Below are 26393 nucleotides of genomic sequence, written 5' to 3'. Positions count from 1 at the left end.
AGTCAGTACACATCTGCCATTATTTTAAGTGCCTCAGATTAACCACAAATAAAGTTCAGCTGTTCTAGTGGGTCTTTCCTGACATTTTCTTAGTCGCATCCTACAGAAAAAGCCATGATCCGCAGAGAGCTTCCAAAGGATCAGAGGGATCCTTGCTACATTTGGCACCTTTTGGGGAGTGGATACATGTCAAAAACAGGTGCTCCCTCTCACTTCTGTGTAAGGGAGCTGCGGCGACCTACATTATTTACAGCCCTTCCCCCTCCCCCACTGCCTTCTGGTAGAGACAGGTCCCAGAAGACAGCAGGACCATTCAGAAAGTGCAGCACGACTCGCGCATGTGCAGTAAAACAGGCTGTGAAGTCTCGAGGCTTCACTTCCTGTTTCCCTTAGTAAGGATGCTGTAGCCTGCAAACCTGAATTCGATAGATGGGTCAACTTCGGGTGCCGACATCACGGGCTCCCTGCATAGGTAAATGTCCTTATATTAACCGCTTGCAAACCAGTGCACGACAATGTACGTTGGCACAATTGCACGGCTGCGTAAATGGTCATACAGGTACGTCCCCTTTAAATCGCAGCTTAGTGGGCGCTCGCTCGATTTCCGCCAGTGTTCGGCGATTGTGACAGGGAGCTGCAGAATGGGTAGATGCCTATACAAACAAGGCATTTTTCTGTTCTGCCTAGCAAAATGATCTACTGCCCCCTGTCATCGGGAGCAGTGATCTGTCAATTTATAGTGAGACGACCCCCCCCCCCCCCCCAGTTACTCCCTAGGACACACTTAACCCATTGATCGCCCCTTCTTCTCTGCCAGTGTCATTTACACAGTAATCGGGGCATTTTTATAGCACTGATCGTTGTATAAATGACACTGGTCCCAAAATAGTGTCCCATGTGTCCGCCACGATAAAAATCACAGATCGCTGCCATTACTAATAAAAAGAAAATGCCCAAAAAAACTATCCTCCATTTTGTAGACGCTATAATTTTTGCGCAAACCAATCAATATACGCTTATTACGATTCATTTTTTTTTTTTACATATTGCCCTAATTATTTATATAATTTTTTGGGGATACTTTTTGCTATAATAAATAACAAAAGTATTGTTTCTCTTATCGTCCATGGACGGACACAGCGCCTTAAATCTTGACAAGTGGGTTATGTTCCCTGTTTACAGGAGAGGACTAGGCAGAAACATGTTAGATAATTAAATACATGTTACATTAACAGAGTTGAACAGTCCCACCCAGGGGGCGGTCCCTCCAGACATAACCCTCCTCACTGCAGCCTGTTTCGTTCTGCCTAGCAAGGAGGACGACGTATGGCTCCCTTTGGGCCCAGCGCCCTGAGGAGAAATTCTATTTTTATTTTACTTTTTCTTGAAGGCCCTGAATAGGGCTCTAGGAGCTTTTGTTTATTTGTAAGGACAGGTGTGCATATTGTAATACACACTATGTAAATATTATTCATATCTGGAGTCGGTATCTGGGTCCTTCCCCACATGCTGGTGGTGGCAGCAGGTGTTAGCACCTGGGATTCCCACAGAGGTTTTATTGTTAGTCCTGGACACGTTTATGCCAGGGTGGGGGTGGACTGCGGACAGGTGGTAAGAGTGCCCCCTTTATCCCCTGGGGAATGCTCTGCTATGGAGCCATGGACCAGGTACCTGGGTAGTAAAAAAAAAAAAAAAAAAAAGCAGGCTAAGGCATTTATGGGTGCGCTTTTTACTGCTGCAAGGGACACTCTTAAGCTGGATAGTGCAGCTGGGTTTCTGCCGAGGGCTCGGTCTTTTTTGGATCACAAAAATCAGACCGCTCTGTGTAGGTTTTTTCCTTCTGTGCCCTTCTTTGATAATTTCTGAGATGCGGAATGAGCAAAGCCGCTGAGGGCTTTTGTAGTCCCTCACCACTGGGCGGGAACCCCCGCTTGTATGGCTCTGACTGATAGAAGATCTGAAGTACTGACCCGTTCCAGGTTTACCATGCTGGGGTCTGACTTGCGGCCTATTGTGGCCACTACTCTGGGGTCTCAGTCGACGCTGGCACCATTTTTTGGGAGGTTTTTCAATTACATTGAAAACTTCCATTTTGTCGTAGCTGTGCTATGGCGCAGCTTGCATTGCGGTCGGCCTTTTTCTTGTGGCCGCGTTCTGAGCGCTCGGCGGCCATCTTGGAGTAGTCCTGACCCCTAGTGCTGTATACAACTCACGGAGTGAGCATTTTGCACCAGACAGTGGAGGAGCACCAACTCTCTCCCGAAGTTATTAGGCTAGCGGACCAGCTGGTCCAGGGCCTCATATAGGTCTGTGATGCTTCATTGAATGTTGCGCCCTTGTTATCCAGGGCTTCTGTTTCAGAATGGTTTTATGCACACGGTGGTGTAGTGGTTAACTCCATTACTTGGCAGCAAGAGTCATTGGTTCGAATCCGGACACTGACGCCAATCTGCCTGGAGCTTGCATTGTCGCTCCCTGTGTCTGCGTGGGTTTCCTCCGGGTACTCCGGTTTCCTCCAAAGGCATGTGTACATACACCTACATAATATACATAAACACTATGTGTGTGTGTATTATTTAGGGGCAACCCTCCCAGGCCGTCAAAGACCCAGCTGGGGGACTAATCCGTCCCTGGGTGCGTAAGCCGATCACGCCGGCACCCAAATCCTGCCAATGTATGTAGCCTTCCCCCCCCTGTCTCTAGGTGGGAGGGGCGGCTTGCAGGTTAAACCTCCCTGCTCTCCCACCAGTGGGTCTGCGAGGTAGTCTCTTCGGAGTACTAGATAGGGTTTCCTCCTATCCACAGAACAAAGTTCTTTCCTCGTGTCTTCCTCTCCCGGCCCGTCAGTCAGTGTGGGATTTGCTAAGCTGCGGGGTAATTTTACCTTACCTGCAGGACGAGAGGTTTGGGGTTTTCTATGGGCCTCAGGCCCTAAATACCTTTTGTGAACGTCGGGTAGTTCCGCATGGGATCCATTTGTTCGGTGGTAGCTGCGCTCTATCCGGATGACGTCCTCGGACATTAGGGACGCATACATGCATGTCCCGTTTTGCGCATGTCAGTGTTTTTTTTCTGTGCTTCGTGATGAGAGGGGGGTCTCTGTCAGCCTGTGGCCCTCCCTTTTGATCTGGTGTCAGCACCATGGGTTTTCAGCTAGGAGCTCGCACTTAGCCTAACTTTGTTGGGACAGCAAGGCTTTGCCTCATTGGCTACTTGGACGACTTTCTTCTGAGAGCAGCTTCTGTCTCCGACCTAGTGGATGTGTTTTTCCCATTCAGACCCTTTGAAGATTCGGGTGGGTGTTAAAACATTTAGGCCAGAAGGTGTAGCTCAGTGGCAGCAAGCCTGCCCTCCGTGTGTGCGACCCAGGGTTCAAATCCTGGGCATGCTAGGTTCCGACTCAGCGTTGGAGTATCTAGTGTTGATCCAGACTCCTCAGTGGCGAAGATCCTCCTTCCCCTGGAGAAATTTCAGTCTGCGGTGAAGGTATTGGCATCTCGCAATCGGTCTTCTCTCCGGGCGCCTGCTGGTTCGGGGCTCCCCCTTAAGGCGGTACTGTATGCCCAGTTCCATACTCTGGTTTTCCAGGGGAAATACTGTCCAGGTGGTAAAAATCTCTTGTCTCTGAAATTATCAGATTCCGGTGCGCCACCTAGTCAGTGTCTCTCTGAGTTAGTGACAGAGATCCCCGACTCTTCGGTCCGGGAAGTTGTTTCTTCCTTCCAGTGGTTGGTGTTTACGACGGATGCCAGCTCACGGGTTGTGAACCTGGGGGGTCCAGTCGGCCCTGATTCGCTGGACTTGCGTGGACCTACGCCACACCTCCCTGAATGTGTCTGGTCTCAGTAGCTACCCAGGGTCGGGCCTGGTTGGTGCCTGGGAGGGAGACCGCCTGGGAATACTAGGTGCTGTCTACTGTTTATATTTTAGGCGATCAGACTATGCTTCTCTTCGTGGTCGACCGATCTGGTTTCAGCCGGACAACGCCACGGCCATGGGCGTCCGCTCCATAGGGCAAGGGAGGGCGCTTGCCCCCCCTAGAAACCAGTGCCATGATCCTCAGGGAGAAAAACAGCAGGCATGAAGCAAGGCAGCGGCATGGCAAATCCAATTAGAGCCGCTCTCTCTCTCTCTCTTCTAGCTCCAGCTGACAGAGAGGGGGAGGGGAGCGATAGGGGGACATATACAGTACAGCCAGTCCGCGGCTCTCCTCTCCCTGTCACAGCACCGCTGCTCCATTTACCAGAGAACTTTGCAGCGGCGCTGTGACAGGGAGAGGAGAGCCGCGGGCTGGCTGTACTGTATATCGCCCCCCTCGCCCTCTGTCAGCTGGTGCTAGAAAAAAGAGAGCGCGACTCTAATTGGATTTGCCGTGCCGCTGCCTTGCTTCCTGCTGCCACAGCAGAGGGCCAATCAGAAGATTCTGGGGGCATCATGGGAAATGTAGTCCCTTAAGAGTGGAATAAACAAGTGGGTGACTAAAGCGCTAGCCAACAGTGAAAATTAAAAGTGACCAGTGAAAAACAAAATGCTGCTCAAATCTAAAATGTGCTAACAACAAATAAAGGTCTGAATAAAGAATGATGAGCGCAAACTGAAAATCTAAAAGTGAATATAAAGACAGTCCATAGGGGACTGATAACAATCAATAAAGATATGCAGTGAATTCAAAATTAGTGAAATAACCCAAAACTGATAATAAATCCAAAAATAAAAGTCCAAACTTTTTGCTTAGCCTGGGCTCACAGTGCGCTTACCTCCAGACACTAGGTCAAAAATGGCCGCAGCCTAGCTCTGTTCAAATGCCATTTTGTAATCTAAAATGGCTGCTGGACCATTTCCTGTTTGTATCAATATAAGGCAGTATCCATTAGTCACTCAGTAACCTCTGATGAAGTCACGTGTCGTGACGTAATGCATAAGGTTAGATGTGACCGGAAGTGACGTGACACCCTGACCGTCCACCGGAAGTGCCGCTGTTTGGCGTTTTATTCGTTTTTTCAATGTAAGCACATTTTTACCTTTTATTAAATTTTAAAGTGCTTGCATACTTCACCATGAGAGCTTTTTATTTCTACATTTGCTCCTGATACACCTTGTGGCTATCCTGTGGAGTCGACTTCGCTGCGCCTGGACCTATACTGGTATTGGATACAGAGAACGCCCCTCGATTCTATCTCGGCACTGGGAAGATTTCGTGCAACACGAGTTACCCACTGTTTGGATTCTGTTCCAGTTTTGGGAGGATTTCGTTGACTCGCATGACCTAGTGTCTGGAGGTAAGCGCACTGTGAGCCCAGGCTAAGCAAAGAGTTATCAAGATTGTCCACATTGATGCCCGAAGTGCAGAAGTTTTGTTTATCACTGGCACACTAGATTGATTTATCCAAACTTTGATTTATATATTTGGACTTTTATTTTTGGATTTATTATCCGTTTTGGGTTATTTCACTAATTTTGAATTCACTGCATATCTTTATTGATTGTTATCAGTCCCCTATGGACTGTCTTTATATTCACTTTTAGATTTTCAGTTTGCGCTCATCATTCTTTATTCAGTCCCTTAAGAGTGGTGGTAAGTGTAGTGCCTTAAGAGAAGCCACGCTGTACCCACACCAACCAGAGAGCCACGCTGTACCCGCACCAATGACTAAGCCCCTCCCCTTCATGACATTGTCAAAAAGGGACCGAGCATGGATGTCCTTAAAATGTTGCCCCCCCCTGAAAAAAGTTCAGCGGACGCCCATGGCCACGGCTGTGGCTTCGGTCTACCATCAGGTATACCGGCAGGCGGACTACTGGAGTCACCAGATGCTGGACCAGGGCAACTGGTCTTTGTGCTTGGGGTGTTTCGACTCCCTTGCAGGAGGGTGAGCCTCACAGGGCATGGATCTCCTGGCCGCTCGTCTCCGCCGCAAGGGTGTCGAAGTTAGTGGCCAAGTCTAGTGATCTAGTACAGACGCATCAGTCGCGCTGGTGGCCCTGTGGGGTCTGTATCGGCGACTTTTTGCCGTTCCTCCATGGTAGTTGCTTACTCGGCTGCTCCACAGAGTGGAGGCTGAGGAGATCCTGATGATTCTAATCGCTCCAGATTGACCTTGGCGTCCTTGGTACGCCGCTATCGGGCGCCTGGTAGCGGAGGTACCCTGGCAGTTGCCAGGGCAGGAGGTCCCTCTGTCTCAAGGTCCCATACTTCCTCCTGTTGTACAGTCACTGACTTGCTCAACATGGTCATTGGAAGCCAGACTTTAGGTGACCGGGGTCTGTCTGACTCGGTCATCTCAACAATGCTGAGGGCATCGTAGTCTTCTTCGGGAGGATCTACCGTCGCACCTGGCAGGCCTACATCTCTTGGTGTGAAGGGATGGGATGGAGTGACGTCCAAGGACGTACTCTGTGTCCAGGGTCCTGCTGTTTTTAAAGCTTGGAGTGGATCTAAAAATAGCTTAAAGCACCGTTTGGGGGCAGAATTCAGCCTTGGCTGTGTTCTTTCTGTGGCCTTTTTGCCCGTTCCCTGGTGGGCCCCTTTTTGTGTGCAGGGGGTTTGTCATATACTTCCCCTCTTGGCCCATCTTTCCCCCCATGAGTTTTGACTCTGGTGCTCTCGGTTCTTCAGGAAGATTTTCTCTTGACGCTATCTCAGAAGGTGGCCCCTCTAGTGGCCTTTACCTTTGTTAGAGGGGTTTCTGAGTTGGCGGTCTTGTCTTGCAAGCCGCAATGCTTGATCCTCCATAAGGATTAAGTGATGGTGCGCCCGCGACCTTCCCTTCTTCCGAAGGAGGTTTCGGCCTTTCATACTTTAGGCGTGGTACGCGCTTTGCGGGTGTACCAGCCTACTACGGCTCCGTTTCGGAGTTCTGACTCTATTTTGTGTCTGTGTTTGGTCCACAAAAGGGCCTGGCGGTCTTGTCGACCACCATTTCTCGGTGGATCAGGCAGGCCATCATACAGGCCTATGCTCTTAATGGGCGGGCCCCCCTTTCCGGTCACGGCACTTTCGACCAGGGCAATTGGTGCCTTCTGTTTGTTTTTGTTTTTTTTCCCCCACCCCTCGTTTTTGACGCTGCTTGGGGACATCCCACTTGTCGAGATTTAAGGAGCTGTGTCCGTCCATGGACGATAAGAGAAAATAAAAATCCTTTTCTCTGAGTCTATGGACGGACACAGCACCCACCCCTCCTTTTTAGGTTTGTACTGCTTTTTTTACGAACTGAGGCTGCAGTGAAGGAGGGTTATGTCTGGAGGGACCGCCCCCTGGGTGGGGCTGTTCAACTCTGTTAATGTAATGTATTTAATTATCTAACATGTTTCTGCCTAGTGCTCTCCTGTAAACAGGGAACATAACCCACTTGTCAAGATTTAAGGAGCTGTGTCCGTCCATGGACTCAGAGAAAAGGATTTTACAGTGAGTACAAAAAATCTTTTTTTTTTGTGTGTGTTAATTTTTTTTTTTTCCAAAAAAAAAAAAATGTTTATAGCGCAAAAAATAAAAACTGCTGAGGTGATCAAATACTACCAAAAGAAAGCTCTATTTGAAAAAGAAAGCCAATTTTGTTTGGGTTCAACATCGCACAACCGCGCTATTGTCAGTTAAAACAACGGTGCGGTATCGCAAAAAGTGCTCTGGTCACGAAGGGGGTAAATTCTTCCGGGGCTGAAGTGGTTAAAAGTCAGCAGCTGCAGTATTTGTAGCTGCTGACCTTTTTAATTTATTTTAATACATGCTGGAATTCTCGCTTTAACCGAGCAAGCGAGAACTGCTACTAAAGCTGGAGCAGACAGGTGGTTATTACAGATTGTCTGCTCCAGTTTTAGTAGTTATGGAATCATTTACCAACTTAAAGGCTCTGTTATTTAAAAAAACATTTTTTATACTTGCCTCCTCTGTGCAGTTGGTTATGCACAGAGCAGCCTGGATCCTCCTCTTCGCTGCTCCTAGCCCCTTCCTCCTTTTGTGTGCCCCTCAGCCAGCAGCTTGCTACAGGGGGCACCCAAGCCAATTTAGACATCTGTGTATCCATTCAGACACAGAGCCCCGACCTGGCCCCGCCCCTCTCTCTCCCCTGAATGGTGCCGCTGCTCTCAGCCAATCAGGAGGAGTTTTCTGGATGGCTAAGGGGTTCGGGGACATCACTGGAGAGAAGGGGCTCAGGTAGGTAATTAGGGGGTTGCTGGGGGGGCTGCTACAGTGTTTTTTATCCTAATGCATAGAATGTATTAAGATAAAAAAGAAAACTTTACAACTCCTTTTAGGCTTGTCCAGTTAAGCTTTTCTTAATGTCTCTGGGAGCATATTTAGAGATCTAGACGATTCTATTAAGAATTGTGGACTAAATTCCGATCCATTTGAAAAAACTGACAGCCAAAATGGATGGTCATTGGATAGAAGGGAAGATTTCTAGATGTTTGCCTGTAATGCAGCCTTATGGCGCTGGACCCTGCGTAATGGAACCCTGTGCAGTGTTTGTCTGACCAAGGTGTTTTCCTGCAGGGTGCTATACAGGTCTAGGGGACTGGACCCCAGATTAAGGGGGACACAGTCCCTGAAGGTATTTTATAACTGAGCCCACCTTGATGGGTGAAGGTTGGACTCCTGTTATGACTCAGAGCCCTGCAGCAGAAATGGTAAGTCTGCATTTTGCAATTTCTCTCTTTAAAAAAAAATCAGTCTGTCTTTTTTTTCTGGGGGCAGTGTGCTGTTGGTCATGCTCTGTGTACTACTCAGGAGTAATTGGGCTTCAGTTTCTCCTCCAAGCAACTAGAGGGTGCGGGTTCACTCGGTATGGCCTATTCCTGTATCAACAGGAAGGAAAAGGGTGGCCATTTTTGGTGGATCATGTGGGCTGAAAGATCAGCAGGGCTTCTAAGACATAACTTCAGCCCATTGCTACATAATGAAATGTGAGTACTTCCTATGGGAGAGCTATGTGACCAGACAAGTCACGATTATATACTGCATAAAAGTATACTTGTATACTTACCGCTTAATCCGGGAGGCTTATACAACTGTCTGTCTGCACCCCTGTACGGGCATCAGTGCGCTTTAAGGAGTTGTGTCTCCAGGATGGCATGCATTTGGTCTGCAGGAGCTTATTGTTCGCTGTTCTGAAGCAACATGGAGGCTGCATGGGATGCATATGTGCATGACTAATCCCGCAAAATTAGTAGGGGGCCAGGTGTAGTTGAGCAGATGCGTGCTTTCAAACTGGCATAAACGCATACTTGCTTACTTGCACTTGTTTGCATTAAAGTTATTGGTAAGTGTAAAATATTCACTGCCAGACCCTCTTTTAGAGGCTGGCATACCACATGGAAGTCTTTTGTAAAAACCAGTGCTATAAATAGGTATTTAGAGCTGTCTTTAGGCCGGTCACATGACTAACGGCCACTTTACAGCTCCGAGACATTGCTTCTGCTGGAGGGGCCATGATCTGCCTCTGACGTCAGCCGGGGAGATCACGTGACATCCCACAGAAGCAATAGGCATTGGCAATTGTAGGGTTTTTTTTTTTTTTTTTTCATTATAACATTTTTTATTGTTGTTTGCATATATAAATTACAAAAAGTAGTGCACCAACGTGCGTAAATTTAACATAATACATACACAAGCAAGCCTTTTACCCCTCGCCCTCCCCCTGAGTCGTTGTAATTGAGTGAGATAGCCTCTTAAATTCCAAATTTTCTTCCCTTGTGTCCACCCTCACCACCCCTCCGCCCCTCGCCCACCCTTCCACCCTCCCATGGACCAGTTTTTTAAGTTAATTTAATTTGCTTCATTAGATTGATCCTCCCCATAAAGGGATGTCCGATAGCGGGTTAAAGTATATATTAAATTTGAAAGACGCCATCTTCTTATATAGCACAACCCGTTATGTCTAGCCAAGGTTTCCACATCCTCACAAACTTTCTATAATTGCCCTGTCTAGTGAGTGTCGCTCTCTCGCTCCAGATCATTGTATTGATGGTTTCAACCCAAGATTTAACAGTGGGTGGAGTCTGGGCCTGCCACCTCCACGCAATTAACTTCCTTGCCTGGAAGAGGCATCTCAGCACCACCTCAAGGGTTCCAGCAGGCACTCTATCCTCCTCAATACTGCCTAATAGGCATGTCTTAGACTCAACTTCCAAATTCGTTTTAAACGTTTTATTATATCTATCACCTCCTCCCAGTATCTGAATAGCTTAGGGATTTTCCACATCATGTGGATGAGATTGCCTGTCGCTCTGCACCTTGGACATTCGTCAGTACTTCTCCACCCAAGATTGAACATTCTCCTGGGGGTATAGTATACTCTATGCAAGAGGAACAAGTGTGATACTTTCTGAGATGGAGAGATCGAGACCAGTACCCCCCTCCTCAAGATCGCGCTCCACTGTTCCGTAGACATTTGCCCTAAGTCTCTCTCCCATCCTATCCTGCTCTTGATGGGGCCTGCCCTACTTATTGTTTTAGCTCCTATTCTGGAATACAGTTCGGAGATCAGGCCTTTAGTTGTTTTTGAAGAGATTATTTTCAGGAGGGTAGGAGCCGAGGACCATACAATGGGTTGTGACCCAAACTGGGCTTGGATGCCGTGCCGGATCTGGAGGTATCTAAAAAATGTTTTGTTTGCTATATTGAATTCCTGTCGCAAGTCTGCAAATGATTTCATATGTTCTCCCTCATATAATTGTTTTAAGCGGTTTATCCCTTGTCTCTCCCATTCCTTGCATCTCTCAATGTCTTTTAATTCCTTTAAGTTTTGGTTGCACCAGAGAGGGGCAAACGTTGTTATTCCCTTATAGCCCAACAGTGTTTTTGCTGTTTGCCATACTTTAAGGATAAGTTTTATAGTTGGACATTTATGAATAAACGAACCAGCCTCGAGTGCCTCCAATATTGTCCTATGTGGTGCCCCTATTGGCATCAGTATCCCAGGATTCCCGTCTCCCTCCAATCCGCAATTCGCGATATGTTGTAGCTGCGAAGCTAGGAAGTATGTTTTCGGGTGTGGAACTGCCATTCCCCCCTCTTTAGCTGGTAACTGCATGGTCTGGAGACAAATACGGGCTTGTCCCTTCTTCCAAATTAAATCTCTAAAGATGGATTCTATCCTTTTAAACCATTTTTGGTCTATCCAGACTGGGGAGTTGTGGAGTATATAGAGTAGCTGGGGCAGCCATAGCATCTTTATTAAATTGCATCGCCCCGCTATGGATAGTGGTAGTTTACACCAGATGTCTCTTTTGTGTTCCCATTTGGCCAAGAGGGGAATTAAGTTATTTGGAACGAAGCTATTGATGTCCCTCGTGATCCATATTCCGAGGTATTTCATCTTTGCTTCTACTTTTAACTGAGGAATGCCGTGGGGTATCTGGACACCAGGAGAATCAATTGGCAGTAGTGCTGACTTTTCCCAATTGATGACCAGCCCAGAACATAGCCTAAACTCGCCCACCGTTTTGATTACATTTTTTAACGATGTTCCGGTGTCTCCCAGAAAAAACAGGACATCGTCCGCAAACAGTTGCGATCTTATCCTCTATGGTTAGTCTGCGGAACCCCTGTATATCTTCTGATTTTCTGATTTTGATGGCCAATGGTTCCATCGCCAGCGCAAACAGAAGGGGGGAAAGGGGACAGCCTTGTCGAGTTCCTCTCTCTAGCTGGAAGGTTTCAGAAAATTCGTTATTGATATTAATTTTAGCTCTTGGCTGGTTATATAGCAGCTTCACCCAACTAATAAACCTGGGGCCAAACCCGAATTTCTCTAAGACCCTCCATAGGTAGTCCCATTCCAGACTGTCGAAAGCCTTGGCGGCATCCAGGGCTAAAACCGCTCTGGAACCCACCCCTTCTGTTGGAATTTGCATATTCAGGAACAGTCTCCTGATATTAATACTGGTTGACCTATTTGGGATGAAGCCAGATTGGTCAGGATGTATGAGCACTTGGATATTCCGGTTTAGACGAGTTGCTAATACTTTAGCCAAGATCTTGGCGTCCGTACATAGTAGTGAGATGGGACGATATGATGAGGCCTCAGTTGGATCCTTCCCCTCCTTATGTAAGACAATAATGGTGGCTTCTAACATAGAGGTGGGGAGTGTTCCATGGATCAGTGCCCAATTTAGTGTCTTGAGGAGTTCTGGTAGCAGAATATCCCCGTATCTTTTGTAGATCTCTATGGGCAACCCGTCTGGACCAGGTGACTTTTGAGTTGACATCCCCGCCACTGCCTGTTTTAGTTCAGATATAGTGATTGGAGCCTCCATATCAATATTATCTTCCTCCGACAGTGACGGGACGGACATTCCCAGGAAAAAAATTCCCGGTCCTTCGGTCCCCTCCCTTCTCTTGGAACTATAAAGGGACACGTAAAATTCTCTGAAAGTATTTAATATCACAGTTTTATCGGTAGAAGTTACCCCTCTTGCTAACGTGACTGCTGTAACAGTGGATGGGGGGGAATTGGTTCTAATGAGCAGAGATAATAGGCGCCCCACTCGCTCTCCCTCTCCAAACTGGTTCTGTCTCTGGAATATTCGTTTTCCCTCTGTTTTTTTTAATGTAGTCATTTTATATATCTGTTGTTTTTCTAACCACTCTTTTAAACTGTGCGGGGTTGGGGCTTCAACATATCTCTTCTCTGCCTGTAGCAGCTGCTTCCTTATCTCGCTCTCCCCCTCCCTATTCTTCCTCTTAATCCCTGCTATCTTTTGAATCAGGAGACCTCGGAGGTGAGCTTTTAGGGTGTCCCATACCACCCCCACTGAAGCAGTTCCCACATTTATCTGTAGAAATTCTTTGAGAGCAGACATCACCGTACTGTGTTCACTCATTAGCTCAAGCCAATGAGGGCTAATTTTCCATTCGTTGGGGTACCATTTGCCCCTGGTTTTTATTGTCCACTCAATCGGTGAGTGATCGGAGATTCCTCTTGGGCCATATTCTATGTTAGATACTAGTGTTGCTGCCTCGTCGTTGCCCAACGCCATATCTATTCTGGATAGGGTGTGGTGAGTCTTCGAAAAACAGGAATATTGGCGTTCAAACGGGTAGCGCGTGCGCCAAATATCGCATAATTCAACTTCATCCAGAAATAGAGCTAATCTATCCTCTCCTTTTATTTTAGGTCTGTTTCCCGGCGGGAACCTGTCCTGGGTCCTATCTAAGGCTTCGTTAAAATCTCCTATAATAAGTATCGGAATCCCTGGTTTATCCAATGTGTACTCAATCAATTTGTGTAGGACTTCGAATTTAAATGGGGGGGGGGGGGATATAAACACTGGCTATCACAAATGGTTTATTTTCGATTAAGCAAGATAAAAATATAAACCTTCCCTGATCGTCTATCCTGCTCTCTCTACAGGAGAATGCCACTCCTCTTCCCACCAGTATACTCACACCCCTAGAATAGGATGTGTGGTAGGAGTGGTAAGTGGACTGGAATTTAGGACCGCACATCTGTGCGGCTGTTTTTGCGGTTAAGTGCGTCTCCTGCAGACAGAGCAGGCCTGCTCCTCTCGCCCCCAGCATATCTAGGATATTCGTTCTCTTAATAGAGTCCCTCATTCCGCGCACGTTCAAAGATTTTATGCAGAACGTTTTATCTACCATATCCTATGGTTAAATTCGGTATTAGCCACCCTATTGTTCTCTTTTGTCTTGTCGCAAGAGAAATCCCAAGAGAAAAACAGAGGAGAAAAAAAAAAATTGTTACAATCATAAAATGTATAAATCTTTAACCTTTGCCCGATTTGAGACTGGGAACATCGAGAAAGATCAAGGAGACCTGGCGGTAAAAGGGACAAAGGAAGGACCAAAACCTGAGCAACATTCAAAATTCTATATGCTAAGGGGGAGCCCCGTGGGGGACACCTCGGGGAACATAGACGTCTAAGAATAGGATACTGGTTATGTAAGAAAAACTCCCCAGGGTGCGCTTCTTTACTTCTCTCCTTACTTTCCCTCTTTTGTTCCCCCCTTGTCCCTTTATCTTTTCCTTTCTTTGAAAAACAGGGGAAAAGCCCCAATAAATATTTACCCGCTTCGCCATACCCTGAAAAAGGAAACATAGTAAAAAAAGAAAAACACGATCTAAGTAGAAAAATTGCAAATATTACTAGTGTTGTCAAATGTTTAGTGGTGGTGTGCGACCCATCCAATCCTCCCCCGCCCTTCCCGCCCTTTGACCCCGTTGTATAAAATTTCCCCTTTTTCTCTGGCCTTACGGAGCAGGGTCACTTTGTCTGTATAGTTGAACATTTTGACAAGCAATGGTCTAGGGCGCTCACTTGGCGGGCGTGGTTTAAAGGGGACTCGGTGAGCACGTTCGATCCCAAAGAAGGGTGAAAAAGTTGTGGCCCCAAAAGTCTCCCTCAACCAGCCCTCAAGGAATTCAATAGGGTTGGCACCCTCTCTCCTCTCCGGTATTCCGATAATACGAACATTATTTCTACGACTTCTATTTTCCAAGTCATCGATCTTGGCCCCCTGCATGTCCATTTGTTTCTTTAACCCTGAGATTTCTTGCCTAAGCGGGAATAAATCGTCCTCGACTGTGCTTAATCTTTCCTCTAGGATGGTGGTTCTTTCCATGGTCTTACTCAATTTGTCCCCCATTGAACATAGGTCCTCCTTAATACCTTTTTTTAACATGTTTTATGGGACACTGATCATTATTTATCACTTCACGGTTACCCTATTGCCATTTATCTAGCTTTGGTACAATTTAGCACCAATCTGATTGATTTATGAGTTCTCACTTTTTTTCTCTTAGCGTGATTATTTGCGCAAACCCCCCTTTTTTTTAACATATTTCACCTTGTGTATGTAAACACGATTAGGTTTTGCTGCATTTATTTATTTTTGTTTAGTTATATCATTATTAGTCTTAGTAGCGCGAAGGACACTTTCTAATATTTAATGGGAGCATGGTCTGATCATCTTATTTTGTGTATAGTGGAGGAGGAAACGGCCTGCAAGAAAATTCTGTCAACTAAAATCCTATAAATACTAAATACAAATTATGAGTTGGAGAATGGGAAGTGTAGTCCCCGCTTCTCAGCATGTTGGTATCGCCATGTGTTCTATATCTCTTCCTTGTGGAATATCGGTTGTAGGGCCAAAGTCTTTTAGGTTTAGAGGACTGGTCCATGTGGGAGTCCATGTGGGAGTCTGCAGTGAGATTGAAGTCTCCAGTCACCAGATTCACTTTATTCATAAACTCTTTCGCAAAATCTCAAAGATCAACCAGAGAGCCACGCTTGATCTTTGAGATTTTGCAAAAGAGTTTATGAATAAAGTGAATCTGGTGTTTACTTCAGTGAAAGGTCTGTTATTGATATTGCACAAGAGTATCAGATATCTACCTCCAGGATCACAGATGGATTCATGAAAAGTGAAGACACCTGTGCTTTTGACCACAATAAGGACTCCTATCTTTTTTTTTTTTGTGATGTGAGGGAATTGCTTGTGGCTAAGGTGTGGTGGGGCTGAAGCTTGAAAATGTGTTTCCTGCACACATCAGATCCCAAATTGTGAGATTCCTTCCACAAGGATGCTCACTTAGCAGGGTGGTTGAGACCTGGTACATTGAAGAAAGTGATTTTAAATGCCACTAGGAAGAATTATGTGTAGCTTAATTGCCTTTGGTTGATGTAGAAATGGTGACAGGTCAATGAGGTAGGGAAGCCCTACATGGGTGACCGCAGGAGCTGTTTGAAGCCTCAGGCATGTGTTTTGAGGAGGAGGCAGGTCTGCTGGTAGACCTGATACTGGCAATAAGTAAGGGGAGAGGGAAACAAAAACAAAATGTAAAAAAAAGAGAACGGTTAATAAAAAGAATGAGCAATTCCAACAGGAATCTGATTGAAGCAATACTGCACATTACTTGTGGAGGCAGTTTTATGGAAAGTAGGCTCCAATCAACCGGGGGGGGGAGAGTATTTTTCGTGTAGTGGAGGATCAGAAGCGATCATGACATGTGGCTCTTTGGCTTGTGGGATACAACGTGCCATTCATTTTGGGTATTCATCCCAGTGGCGACGAGGGGGTTCTTGGTCTGGGAGGATGTTCTATGAGTGGAGTAGTGCAAGACCCTCATCTAGGCTTGTGATTATTGAAGTGGCATCATTGTCGGTGAGCTTCATAGGGTAGTCCCAGCGATATGCAATGTTGTGATTGCGTAATGCTTTGGTGATTGACAAGAGCGATTTTCTCCTTTTTGTAGTTTGTATTGGGAAAGGTTCACCTAAAGATGGAGGCGGGTGAATTGTTTGGGTAGTTGTGAGGTTTTGATAAAATTGGACATAAGCCGGTCCTTTACGTGGTAGAAATTAACCCTCATGATATCTCCTAGGTATGTTGTCTATGAGTAAGCATCCAACCTTGATGTGAAATGTGTTAGCCATTTGCCCATGCATGTCCACTTTTTGTTTTTGACTGTTTTGTATGATCTTTGCGTTATTTTGAAATTTTTTTGGATTTTATCCTTTGTCATTTTTTTTTTTTTTTTATAAAATTTGCCTATCAGTGTGCGGCAGTCCAGGACGTTTCCTTCTTTCCTCGGATTAGTGCAGAGCCAGCACCTGTCAGTGCAACAGGGCAGGAGCGAACCACAGGTGTTCAGGGTTTGGAGTGGTATTCCTTCCATATGTTGACAGGGAGGTATGAGGGTTTTGGCAGGCGGTGGATCATCTTAATTATTATTTCAGAGTTTGGAATAGATAGTAGGACAGCCAGGATTAAGTCAGAGGCAAATTTGTTCAGTTGGGTGTTTAGGTTGGATACAGGAACACCTCTGAACTTAACATTATTCCACCTGGAGCGGTCTTAATCGTCTGTGACTTTAAGCTTTTCCATCGCATCATCCTACTCGTTGGTGTACATCTATGAGAGCGTGTTATGGGAATTGGCAAATTCTCCTGTTTTCTTTTTTTTTTTTTTTTTTTATTCAATAAGGTCCACTATCCCTCCCTCCTAATTCCTGTACATCTGATTTGAAGTTTTTCATGTACTACATTAAATCAGCGAGCAGGGAGGCTCTCCGGGAAATCGGCATGTCTTTTTAGGGTTGGCTCGGAAACAAGCTGGTTTGTGGCAGAGAAGTAGCTGAAGGTGTCAGCTAGTTCTCTTATGGTGTTGGTGAAGCTACAGTTATGGCTCACCTCTATGGGGATGTACCAGCTGATAGCCGTGGTTTGCTCTTTGCTGGGCTCTGTGTCATAGGAGTAAACACTGCTGGAGTTCATGGTTGTGAAGCCTTAGGGCTCTTTCACACGTCCGTTCAGTTTTTCAGATCCGTTTTTTTTTCATCAGTTGATCAGTTTTTGCATCCGTTTTTGCATCCGTTTTTGCATCCGTTTTTTTTGGGGCTTTTTACATAGAAAAACGGATGTTAGCGGAACGGATGATAAACGGATCATCCGTTAACGTCCGTTTTTCGTCCGTTCCGTTTTTTAGACGGAAGAAAAATAGGGTTTTCTTCCGTCCAAAAAAACGGAACTGAACGCAGACGGATGCTAACGGACGTTAGCGGATGCTCATCCGCTAACGGAGGCTGGGGATCCGCCGCTGGCGCCATCTTGCGCATGTGGCCGGTCCAAGGGGAGGAAGAAATGTGACAGCTTCTTTGATTTGGTCGCGTCTTTCCTTGTCCTGGCCATCTCCACGGGTGTAGGGGAAATTGCGGAAGCCATATAGCGGTGCTTGGAGCTTTGTGGATCACCTCTGATCACGCTGTATACCCGGTGTGGTGGAGGAGCTGCTCGCTCAGACGTCATCTAACAGCACAGTAGCTGTGCCATTTTTGAAGCATGACATGTTGGATATCAATTTACTCAGCGTAGTATCATCTTTCACAATATAGGAAAACATTGGGCTAACTTTATTGTAATCATATTTTTTAATTAAAGTGTATTTTCCCAAAAAATGTTTTTAAGACTTCTGCACAAATACGGTGACAAAGTATTGCAACGACCACCATTGTATTCTATAGGGTGTCTGAAAGAAAAAAATATAATGTTTGTGGGTTCGAAGTATTTTTCTAGCAAACATTTTTTTTTCAAAAATAGGCCTGGTCCTTAAGTGGTTAACCACTTGCCCACTTGGTCACTTATTCCCCCTTCCTAACCAGGCCAATTTTCAGCTTTTAGCACACTCACATTTTGAATGACAATTACTCAGTCATGCAACACTACCCATATGAAACTTTTGTTCCTTTTTTTTTTTTTTTTTTACACAAATCACTGTTTTTAATAACTGCTGGGTTTTTATTTTTTGCGCTATAAATTAAAAAAAAAAAAAGTATAAAAAAATGCAATGCATTTCTTTATTTCGGTTATAACATTTTGCAAATTAGTAATTTTTCTTTATAAATTTTTTGCCAAAAGTTATATTGCTACATATCTAGTAAAAATAATCCTAATAAGTATGTATTTGGTCTTTGTGAATGTTGGAGTCAACAAGCTATAGTGGCAATCATTGAAAATTGATCACACCTGATGTACTGATGACCTAATTTCTTGAGACACGAACAAGCCGAGACAGTACAAATACTCCCCCAAATTACCCCTTTTTGGAAAGTAGACATTCCAAGGTATTTAGTAAGAGGCATGATGAGTTTTTTTTAAAGTTGTAATTCTTTCCCACAATTCTTTGCAAAATTTAAGATTTTTTTATTTTTTTTACAAACTTGTCATATTACTAAGTTATTTCTCACACACTGTATAGGCATACTTACAACTACACCCCTAAGCACATTCTGCTACTCCTCCTGAGTATGGCAATACCACATGTGTGAGACTTTTACACAGCCTGGCCACATACAGAGGCCCAACATGCAAGTAGCGCCTCCAGGCGTTCTAGGAGCATAAATTACGCATTTAATTTCCTGACGACCTATAACAAAATGACCCAATTTTTGAAAGCAAACAGCCCAATGTATATACTATGAGGCATTATGAGTCTTTTGAACATGTCATATTTTTTCCCCCCCACAAGTTTTTGGAAAACTTGGAAAGAAAATAAAAACACATTTTTTGTTGTCTATTTGTAAGATATTTCTAAGACACAGTATGTGCATTCCACAAACTACACCCCAAAATACATTTTGCTACTCCTCTCGAGTATGGCAATACAACATGTGTGAGACTTTTACACAGCCTGGCCACATACAGAGGCCCGGCATTCAGGGGGCACCATTAGGTGCTCTAGGGACATAAAATGACAAATCTAATTTCCTGACTACCCATTACACTTTTTTGAGGCACTATAGGGCACAGATGGGCAGAGGCGTAGGGCACACTAGGGAATGTCAGGCGGAGTGACTTTAGGCAGCGGCAAATAAGAGCTGCAGGGAGACTCGGGGCAGCTACTGTGGGGGGGGGGCGGTGAACTGAAGGGGGTCTGTGTAACAATAAGGGGGTCCAGAGCTGTGGGGGCTGTATAATGTAAAGGGGTGCAGGGGGCTATGTAATGTAAAGGGGTCCAGTGATGCGGGGTGCTGTGTAATATAAAGGGGTCCAGAGGTGCAGTTGTGGAGAGGGGGTACACCGTAGTAACAAAAAGATATTGAAGGATGCAGGGGGCACAGTGGGGTGTATTTACGTGGGGGTATGGCAGCAGGCCCTCTCACAGTGGAATAAGCGGCAGACTCCCCCACAGTGGAATAAGCGGCTAGCAAATGCGACCCTTGAAACGCTGGTAACGCTGTTACATATGTTAAAGCTGAACTTGGGGATAAGAAAATATTGTTAAACTAAAAAGAGCCATGTATACCGTATTTTCCGACGTATAAGACGACTTTTTGGATGCAAAAAAATGCATCCAAAGTCGGGGGTCGTCTTATACGCCGGGTACGGTCTCCGTGCAGCTGCGATCGTCATCATTTCAAAGCTGCGCGCAGTCTTCTCAGCGCGTCCTCGCTGTCCTGTGATAGGCGGAACAGAAATCTTCCCAGCAGCGCCTCTGTTCTGTTTTCCGCCTATCACGGATGCCTTCTCATCCTCGGACGAGATGAGAAGGCATCCGTGATTGGCGGAACATAGAACAGAGGCGCTACTGGGAAAATTTGTGTTCTGCCAATCACAGGACGCGCTGAGAAGACGGCGCGCGGCTTTGAAATCATGGACGCTCGCAGCAGACGGAGACTGTCACCGGCCTGCAAAACGTGAGTGATGGCACAGTGGGGGGGAAAGTGGGGGGCATGTAATGTGATGGCACTGTGGGGGCATGTAATGTGATGGCACTGTGGGGGAAAGTAATGTGATGGCACTGTGGGGGCATTTAATGTGATGGCACTGTGGGGGCATGTAATGTGATGGCACTGTGGGGGCATGCAATGTGATGGCACTGTGGGGGCATGCAATGTGATGGCACTGTGGGGGCATGCAATGTGATGGCACTGTGGGGGCATGTAATGGCACTGTGGGGGCATGTAATGGCACAGTGGGGGCATGTAATGGCACAGTGGGGGCATGTAATGGCACAGTGGGGCTTGGAAAAAAAGGGGGTAGTCTTATACAGTGAGTATATCCCAAAACCAACATTTTTCCTGGAAAATTAGGGGGTCGTCTTATACGCCGAGTCGTCTTATACGCCGGAAAATACGGTATTCTTACTGGAATCTTTTCTATTTTTAGGTCTGTGCAGTGATCTAGCATGCAACTTTGCCTCTGTTTAGGTGCTTCCGATAATAAATATCAGTTACTGTTGCTCTCTCATCTTCTGCAGGATTACTGACCTTGTATACACCTCTGTCTTGTAGATTCCTGCAAGCCGTCTGTACTGGGTAGGCCTGTTAGGTCCCTCATCTCTGTTCTCTGCACAGGCAGCACAGTGATGATGTCACTGCTAATTTTACAAGGGAATAACTGGCTTTGCAAAGACATTTGGTGTACATGTGGCTATATAGATTTTGTTGTTACTGAGGAATATATATATATATATATATATAACACATATACACATATATACATACACACACACACACACACACACACACACACACACACACACACACACACACTCTCTCTCTCTCTCACTTGTGCCAGAGTTCAGCTTTAACCGTCTCAATATCGGACACTTTTACCCCCTTCCTGCCCAGGACAATTTTCAGATTTCAGAGCTGTCACACTTTGAATGACAATTGCACGGTCATGCGACGCTGTACCCATATATAATTTTTTTTAAATTTTCACACAAATAGAGCTTTCTTTCGGTGCTATTTAATCACTGCTGTTTGTTATTTTTTTTGTAAAATAAACTAAAAAACACCAACTTCTTTTGACATACTGGCACCAGTGCAGTACAGCGTCGTCATACGATAATGTTTTTTTATTTTTACATTTTTATTTTTTTGTACTACTCTATTAGCACTACTATAATTACTTTTTATTGCAAATTAATAGTTTCATTTGAATTTTACTTAAGCATATTAGTGTGTTAAAATTAATTTAAATGTGTATGCAAATCACTTACTTTGCTCTTCGTCTGATTTGCAGATACTTTAAAAAGTTGTCCACAGACAAACAGAGGCATAAACGGAATGAAGATGAGGAGAGTTTAGAAGATGTAGATGATGATGAGTTTGAGAAAATTCTTGGTAAGAAAATGTTGGAGCCTTTCACGTCTCATGTTATCATAAGTATGATCGCATAATAATTTGTTAAGTTGTGATGAGTTCTAAAAGTTTTATATGCAGCAGTTGAATGTTTGTTTGTTTTGGTTTTTTTTTTTATTTTTTTCTTTAGAATTGATTTGGTTCTACGTGACCATATTCCTCTGCAATAATGGATATTAGGTTTTGTGGCCAGGTTTTGTTACCTTGGGGAGATGCAGACTAGAATACTGCAATCACCGAGCAGCAAATTATATCATCTGTGATGTATTTCAGTTATCTTGCAAACCTGGCCTTTTAGTGGGCCCTGAGGACAGGGTTGATGACCACTGATCCAAGGGAATAAATATGCAATGGGGGTACACTCTCTAGATCAGGGGTGGGCAATTATTTTTGCGATGGGGCCACATGAGAAACTAAAAATATTTTGGAGGGCCGGGCCAAAAGGCTAAACTCAATACTGCATAAAATCAATTGCATTTCTTTATAAAAAGCAGTAAATATCATTGTTGCAAAACTGGTACGAGTACTTGTTATGGACATGGCACAGGAGGGGGACAGAGGCTGGGGACATGGCACAGGAGGGGGACAGAGGCTGGGGACATGGCACAGGAGGGGGACAGAGGCTGGGGACATGACACAGGAGGGGGACAGAGGCTGGGGACATGACACAGGAGGGGGACAGAGGCTGGGGACATGGCACAGGAGGGGGACAGAGGCTGGGGACATGGCACAGGAGGGGGACAGAGGCTGGGGACATGACACAGGAGGGGGACAGAGGCTGGGGACATGGCACAGGAGGGGGACAGAGGCTGGGGACATGACACAGGAGGGGGACAGAGGCTGGGGACATGACACAGGAGGGGGACAGAGGCTGGGGACATGACACAGGAGGGGGACAGAGGCTGGGGACATGACACAGGAGGGGGACAGAGGCTGGGGACAGGCAGCCACTGTTTAATCAATAACAATTGATTAAACAGTGGCTGCATGTGATGGCACAGTGGTTGCGTTTGATGGGCACAGTGGCGACAATTGATGACACAGTGGCTGCATATGATGGCACAGTGGCTGCGTTTGATGGGCACAGTGGCTGCGTTTGATGGGCACAGTGGCTGCGTTTGATGTGCACAGTGGCTGCGTTTGATGTGCACAGTGGCTGCGTTTGATGTGCACAGTGGCTGCGTTTGATGTGCACAGTGGCTGCGTTTGATGGGCACAGTGGCTGCGTTTGATGGGCACAGTGGCTGCGTTTGATGGGCACAGTGGCTGCGTTTGATGGGCACAGTGGCTGCGTTTGGGCACAGTGGCTGCGTGTGATTGGCACAGTGGCTGCGTGTGATTGGCACAGTGGCTGCGTGTGATTGGCACAGTGGCTGCGTGTGATTGGCACAGTGGCTGCATGTGATTGGCACAGTGGCTGCGTTTGGGAACAGTGGCAACAATTGATTGCACAGTGGCTGCGTGTGATTGGCACAGTGGCTGCGTGTGATTGGCACAGTGGCTGCGTGTGAATGGCACAGTGGCTGTGTGTGATTGGCACAGTGGCTGTGTGTGATTGGCACAGTGGCTGCGTGTGATTGGCACAGTGGCTGCGTGTGATTGGCACAGTGGCTGCGTGTGATTGGCACAGTGGCTGCGTGTGATTGGCACAGTGGCTGTGTTTGGGAACAGTGGCAACAATTGATTGGCACAGTGGCAACAATTGATTGGCACAGTGGCTGCGAGTGATTGGCACAGTGGCTGCGAGTGATTGGCACAGTGGCTGCGAGTGATTGGCACAGTGGCTGCGAGTGATTGGCACAGTGGCTGCGAGTGATTGGCACAGTGGCTGCGAGTGATTGGCACAGTGGCTGCGAGTGATTGGCACAGTGGCTGCGAGTGATTGGCACAGTGGCTGCGAGTGATTGGCACAGTGGCTGCGAGTGATTGGCACAGTGGCTGCGAGTGATTGGCACAGTGGCTGCGAGTGATTGGCACAGTGGCTGCGAGTGATTGGCACAGTGGCTGCGAGTGATTGGCACAGTGGCTGCGAGTGATTGGCACAGTGGCTGCGTGTGATTGGCACAGTGGCTGTGTTTGGGAACAGTGGCAACAATTGATTGGCACAGTGGCTGCGAGTGATTGGCACAGTGGCTGCGAGTGATTGGCACAGTGGCTGCGAGTGATTGGCACAGTGGCTGCGAGTGATTGGCACAGTGGCTGCGAGTGATTGGCACAGTGGCTGCGAGTGATTGGCACAGTGGCTGCGAGTGATTGGCACAGTGGCTGCGAGTGATTGGCACAGTGGCTGCGAGTGATTGGCACAGTGGCTGCGTGTGATTGGCACAGTGGCTGCGAGTGATTGGCACAGTGGCTGCGAGTGATTGGCACAGTGGCTGCGAGTGATTGGCACAGTGGCTGCGAGTGATTGGCACAGTGGCTGCGAGTGATTGGCACAGTGGCTGCGTGTGATTGGCACAGTGGCTGCGTGTGATTGGCACAGTGGCTGCGTGTGATTGGCACAGTGGCTGCGTGTGATTGGCACAGTGGCTGCGTGTGATTGGCACAGTGGCTGCGTGTGATTGGCACAGTGGCTGCGTGTGATTGGCACAGTGGCTGCGTGTGATTGGCACAGTGGCTGCGTGTGATGGGAACAGTGGCTGCGTGTGATGGGAACAGTGGCTGCGTGTGATGGGAACAGTGGCTGCAATTTATGGTGGCACAGTGGCTGCATGTGTTGGCACAAGTGGCTGCGTGTGATGGGCACAGTGACCCCTCCCGGCCCTGCCTACTGTTATCACCGCGGCGGGGAACATTACAGACAGCGTTCGTTTAAACAGCTGTTTTCCCCGCTGCGCATAGACACTCCCCCTTGGACGGATCTGTCCAATCGCGAGCAAGGGGGAGTGTCTATGTGACTCCCCCTTGCTATCGATTGGACAGATCCGTCCAAGGGGGAGTGTCTATGCGCGGCAGGGAAAACAGCTGTTCAAACGAACGCTGTCTGTAATGTTCCCCGCCGCGGTGATTAACGTGGCAGCGGCGGCGGGCCGGATTAAAAGGTCCGCCGGGCCGTATACGGCCCGCGGGCCGTAGTTTGCCCAGGTCTGCTCTAGATAGACACTGCTACAGTCCCATACTACTAACTCTCTTTTTTTTATTTTATTTTTAAAGGTACATTTTTTTTTTTTTTTTTCATACAAAACATACTATAGACCACAAACACCTATATGGCGCGAACATCGCCCATTACATCGCTTTACAAAGTTCTGGTAAAAACATGTGGCATATGTATAGAAACACACAAAAATAGAAAAAAAAAAGAATAAAATTGTCAATTTGCAGGTCTACCCAATGGGCCTGGGTATCGGTTAAACTTCAAGGAGCAGGTGGTATGGTACTCTTGGAGTTAACCCAGGAGCCCCAAACCTTCAATAATTTTTTTGGACACCCTCTGGCCTGTATAGCATGGTTGATGGTAGTGAGCCAAAATGCTTTGTTGGGTGAGGATGGAGACTTCCAGTGGAAGGTTATCGATTTCTTAGCATAAAACAATACTATCCGCAGAAAGGTTTGCATATTCTTAGATATACTATCATCGTCGATATAGCCCAGTAAACACCTCAGGGGATTACATATATTGGGTATCTGTGTCGATGAGCTAATGAAGGCCGTGACCTCCGACCAGAACTTCCTAATCGGAGCACACTCCCACATTAAATGAAAAAATGTGCCATCAGCCACGCTGCATCGAGAGCATAGTGCAGAGGGCAATCTATTCAACCTAAACAGTAAGCATGGTGTGAAGTAGGATTTGTATAGCAGTTTAGTCTGTATTACCTTGTCACAGGGAGAGATGACAGAGGGAACCTGGAGGGGTAAAACCTTCTGCCAATGTCCTCCGTCAACTCAGGAATATCAGCTCTCCAGCTCTCTGAGCTTTGCTCAGCCGTTGAGTCGTAATATGCAAAAGGGACCCATAATATGTGGCGTGAGAAGAATCAGTTGGCAATCGTTCCAGCGGGGAGAGTCGGATAACTGTTATGAAGGCCGAAATGCGTTGCTGCAGTGTGGCGTATCTGTAAATAAAGGAAGTAAGCTGTGCGTGGCAGATTGTAGTCTCTACGAAATTCATCAAAAGGACAAAACACGTTGTCCGAGAACAAATGCAAAATGGTTTTCACCCCCCTTTTCGAACAATATCCCCCATCAGATCTGTGGAAAAATTCTGGTAGATTTGGATTCCCCCAGAGTGGGGTGTTTGGCGAGTACAGTATTTGCCGGCGTATAAGACGACCCCCCTAATTTTTTCAGCTAAAATTTGGGTTTTGGCATATACTCGCCATATAAGACGACCCCCTTCCTACTAGTCTGTCTGGAAGCTGAGGGGTAGCCAGAAAAACAACCGCTGACCGAAAAAAACCCTGACAGGAACAGGCTTTATTCAGCTTTTTTTCAAATCTCACTGTGCCATCAACATGCCTCACTGTGCCATCAACATGCCTCACTGTGCCATTAGCATGCTTCACTGTGCCATACCTTATTCCTGTACTGCTGGCATCCATTATTCAAAAGCCACATTTCCTCCTCGTGCTGTTCCGTGATAGGCGCCTGCGTTCCACCTATCACGGAGGTCCTCTCGTCCGAAGCCGAGCATGAGAAGACATCCGTGATAGGCAGAACACCGAACAGAGGCTCTCCTGGGAAACTAAGTGTTCCGCCTATCGTGGAACAGCACGAGGAGGCGCAACTTTTGAATAATGGATGCCCGAGACCGGTACCAGCGTATAAGACGACCCCCGAGTTTTG

The 26393-nt window shown here is 46.5% G+C and overlaps 1 protein-coding gene across 1 annotated transcript in view; it reads left to right on the top strand.

Moving 5' to 3' along the window:
* CEBPZ (CCAAT enhancer binding protein zeta) overlaps positions 1-26393 on the top strand; it is a 173040-nt gene that overhangs the window by 94119 nt on the left and 52528 nt on the right. The window contains 1 exon segment of the mRNA XM_040347790.1: positions 21487-21587. Coding sequence (XP_040203724.1) covers positions 21487-21587 — 101 coding nt within the window.

Source organism: Rana temporaria, chromosome 4 (genome assembly GCF_905171775.1).
Source record: "Rana temporaria chromosome 4, aRanTem1.1, whole genome shotgun sequence".
Taxonomy (NCBI): domain Eukaryota; kingdom Metazoa; phylum Chordata; class Amphibia; order Anura; family Ranidae; genus Rana; species Rana temporaria.
The sequence above is the reverse complement of the archived record's forward strand: the minus strand, read 5'-3'. Positions and strand labels throughout refer to the sequence as shown.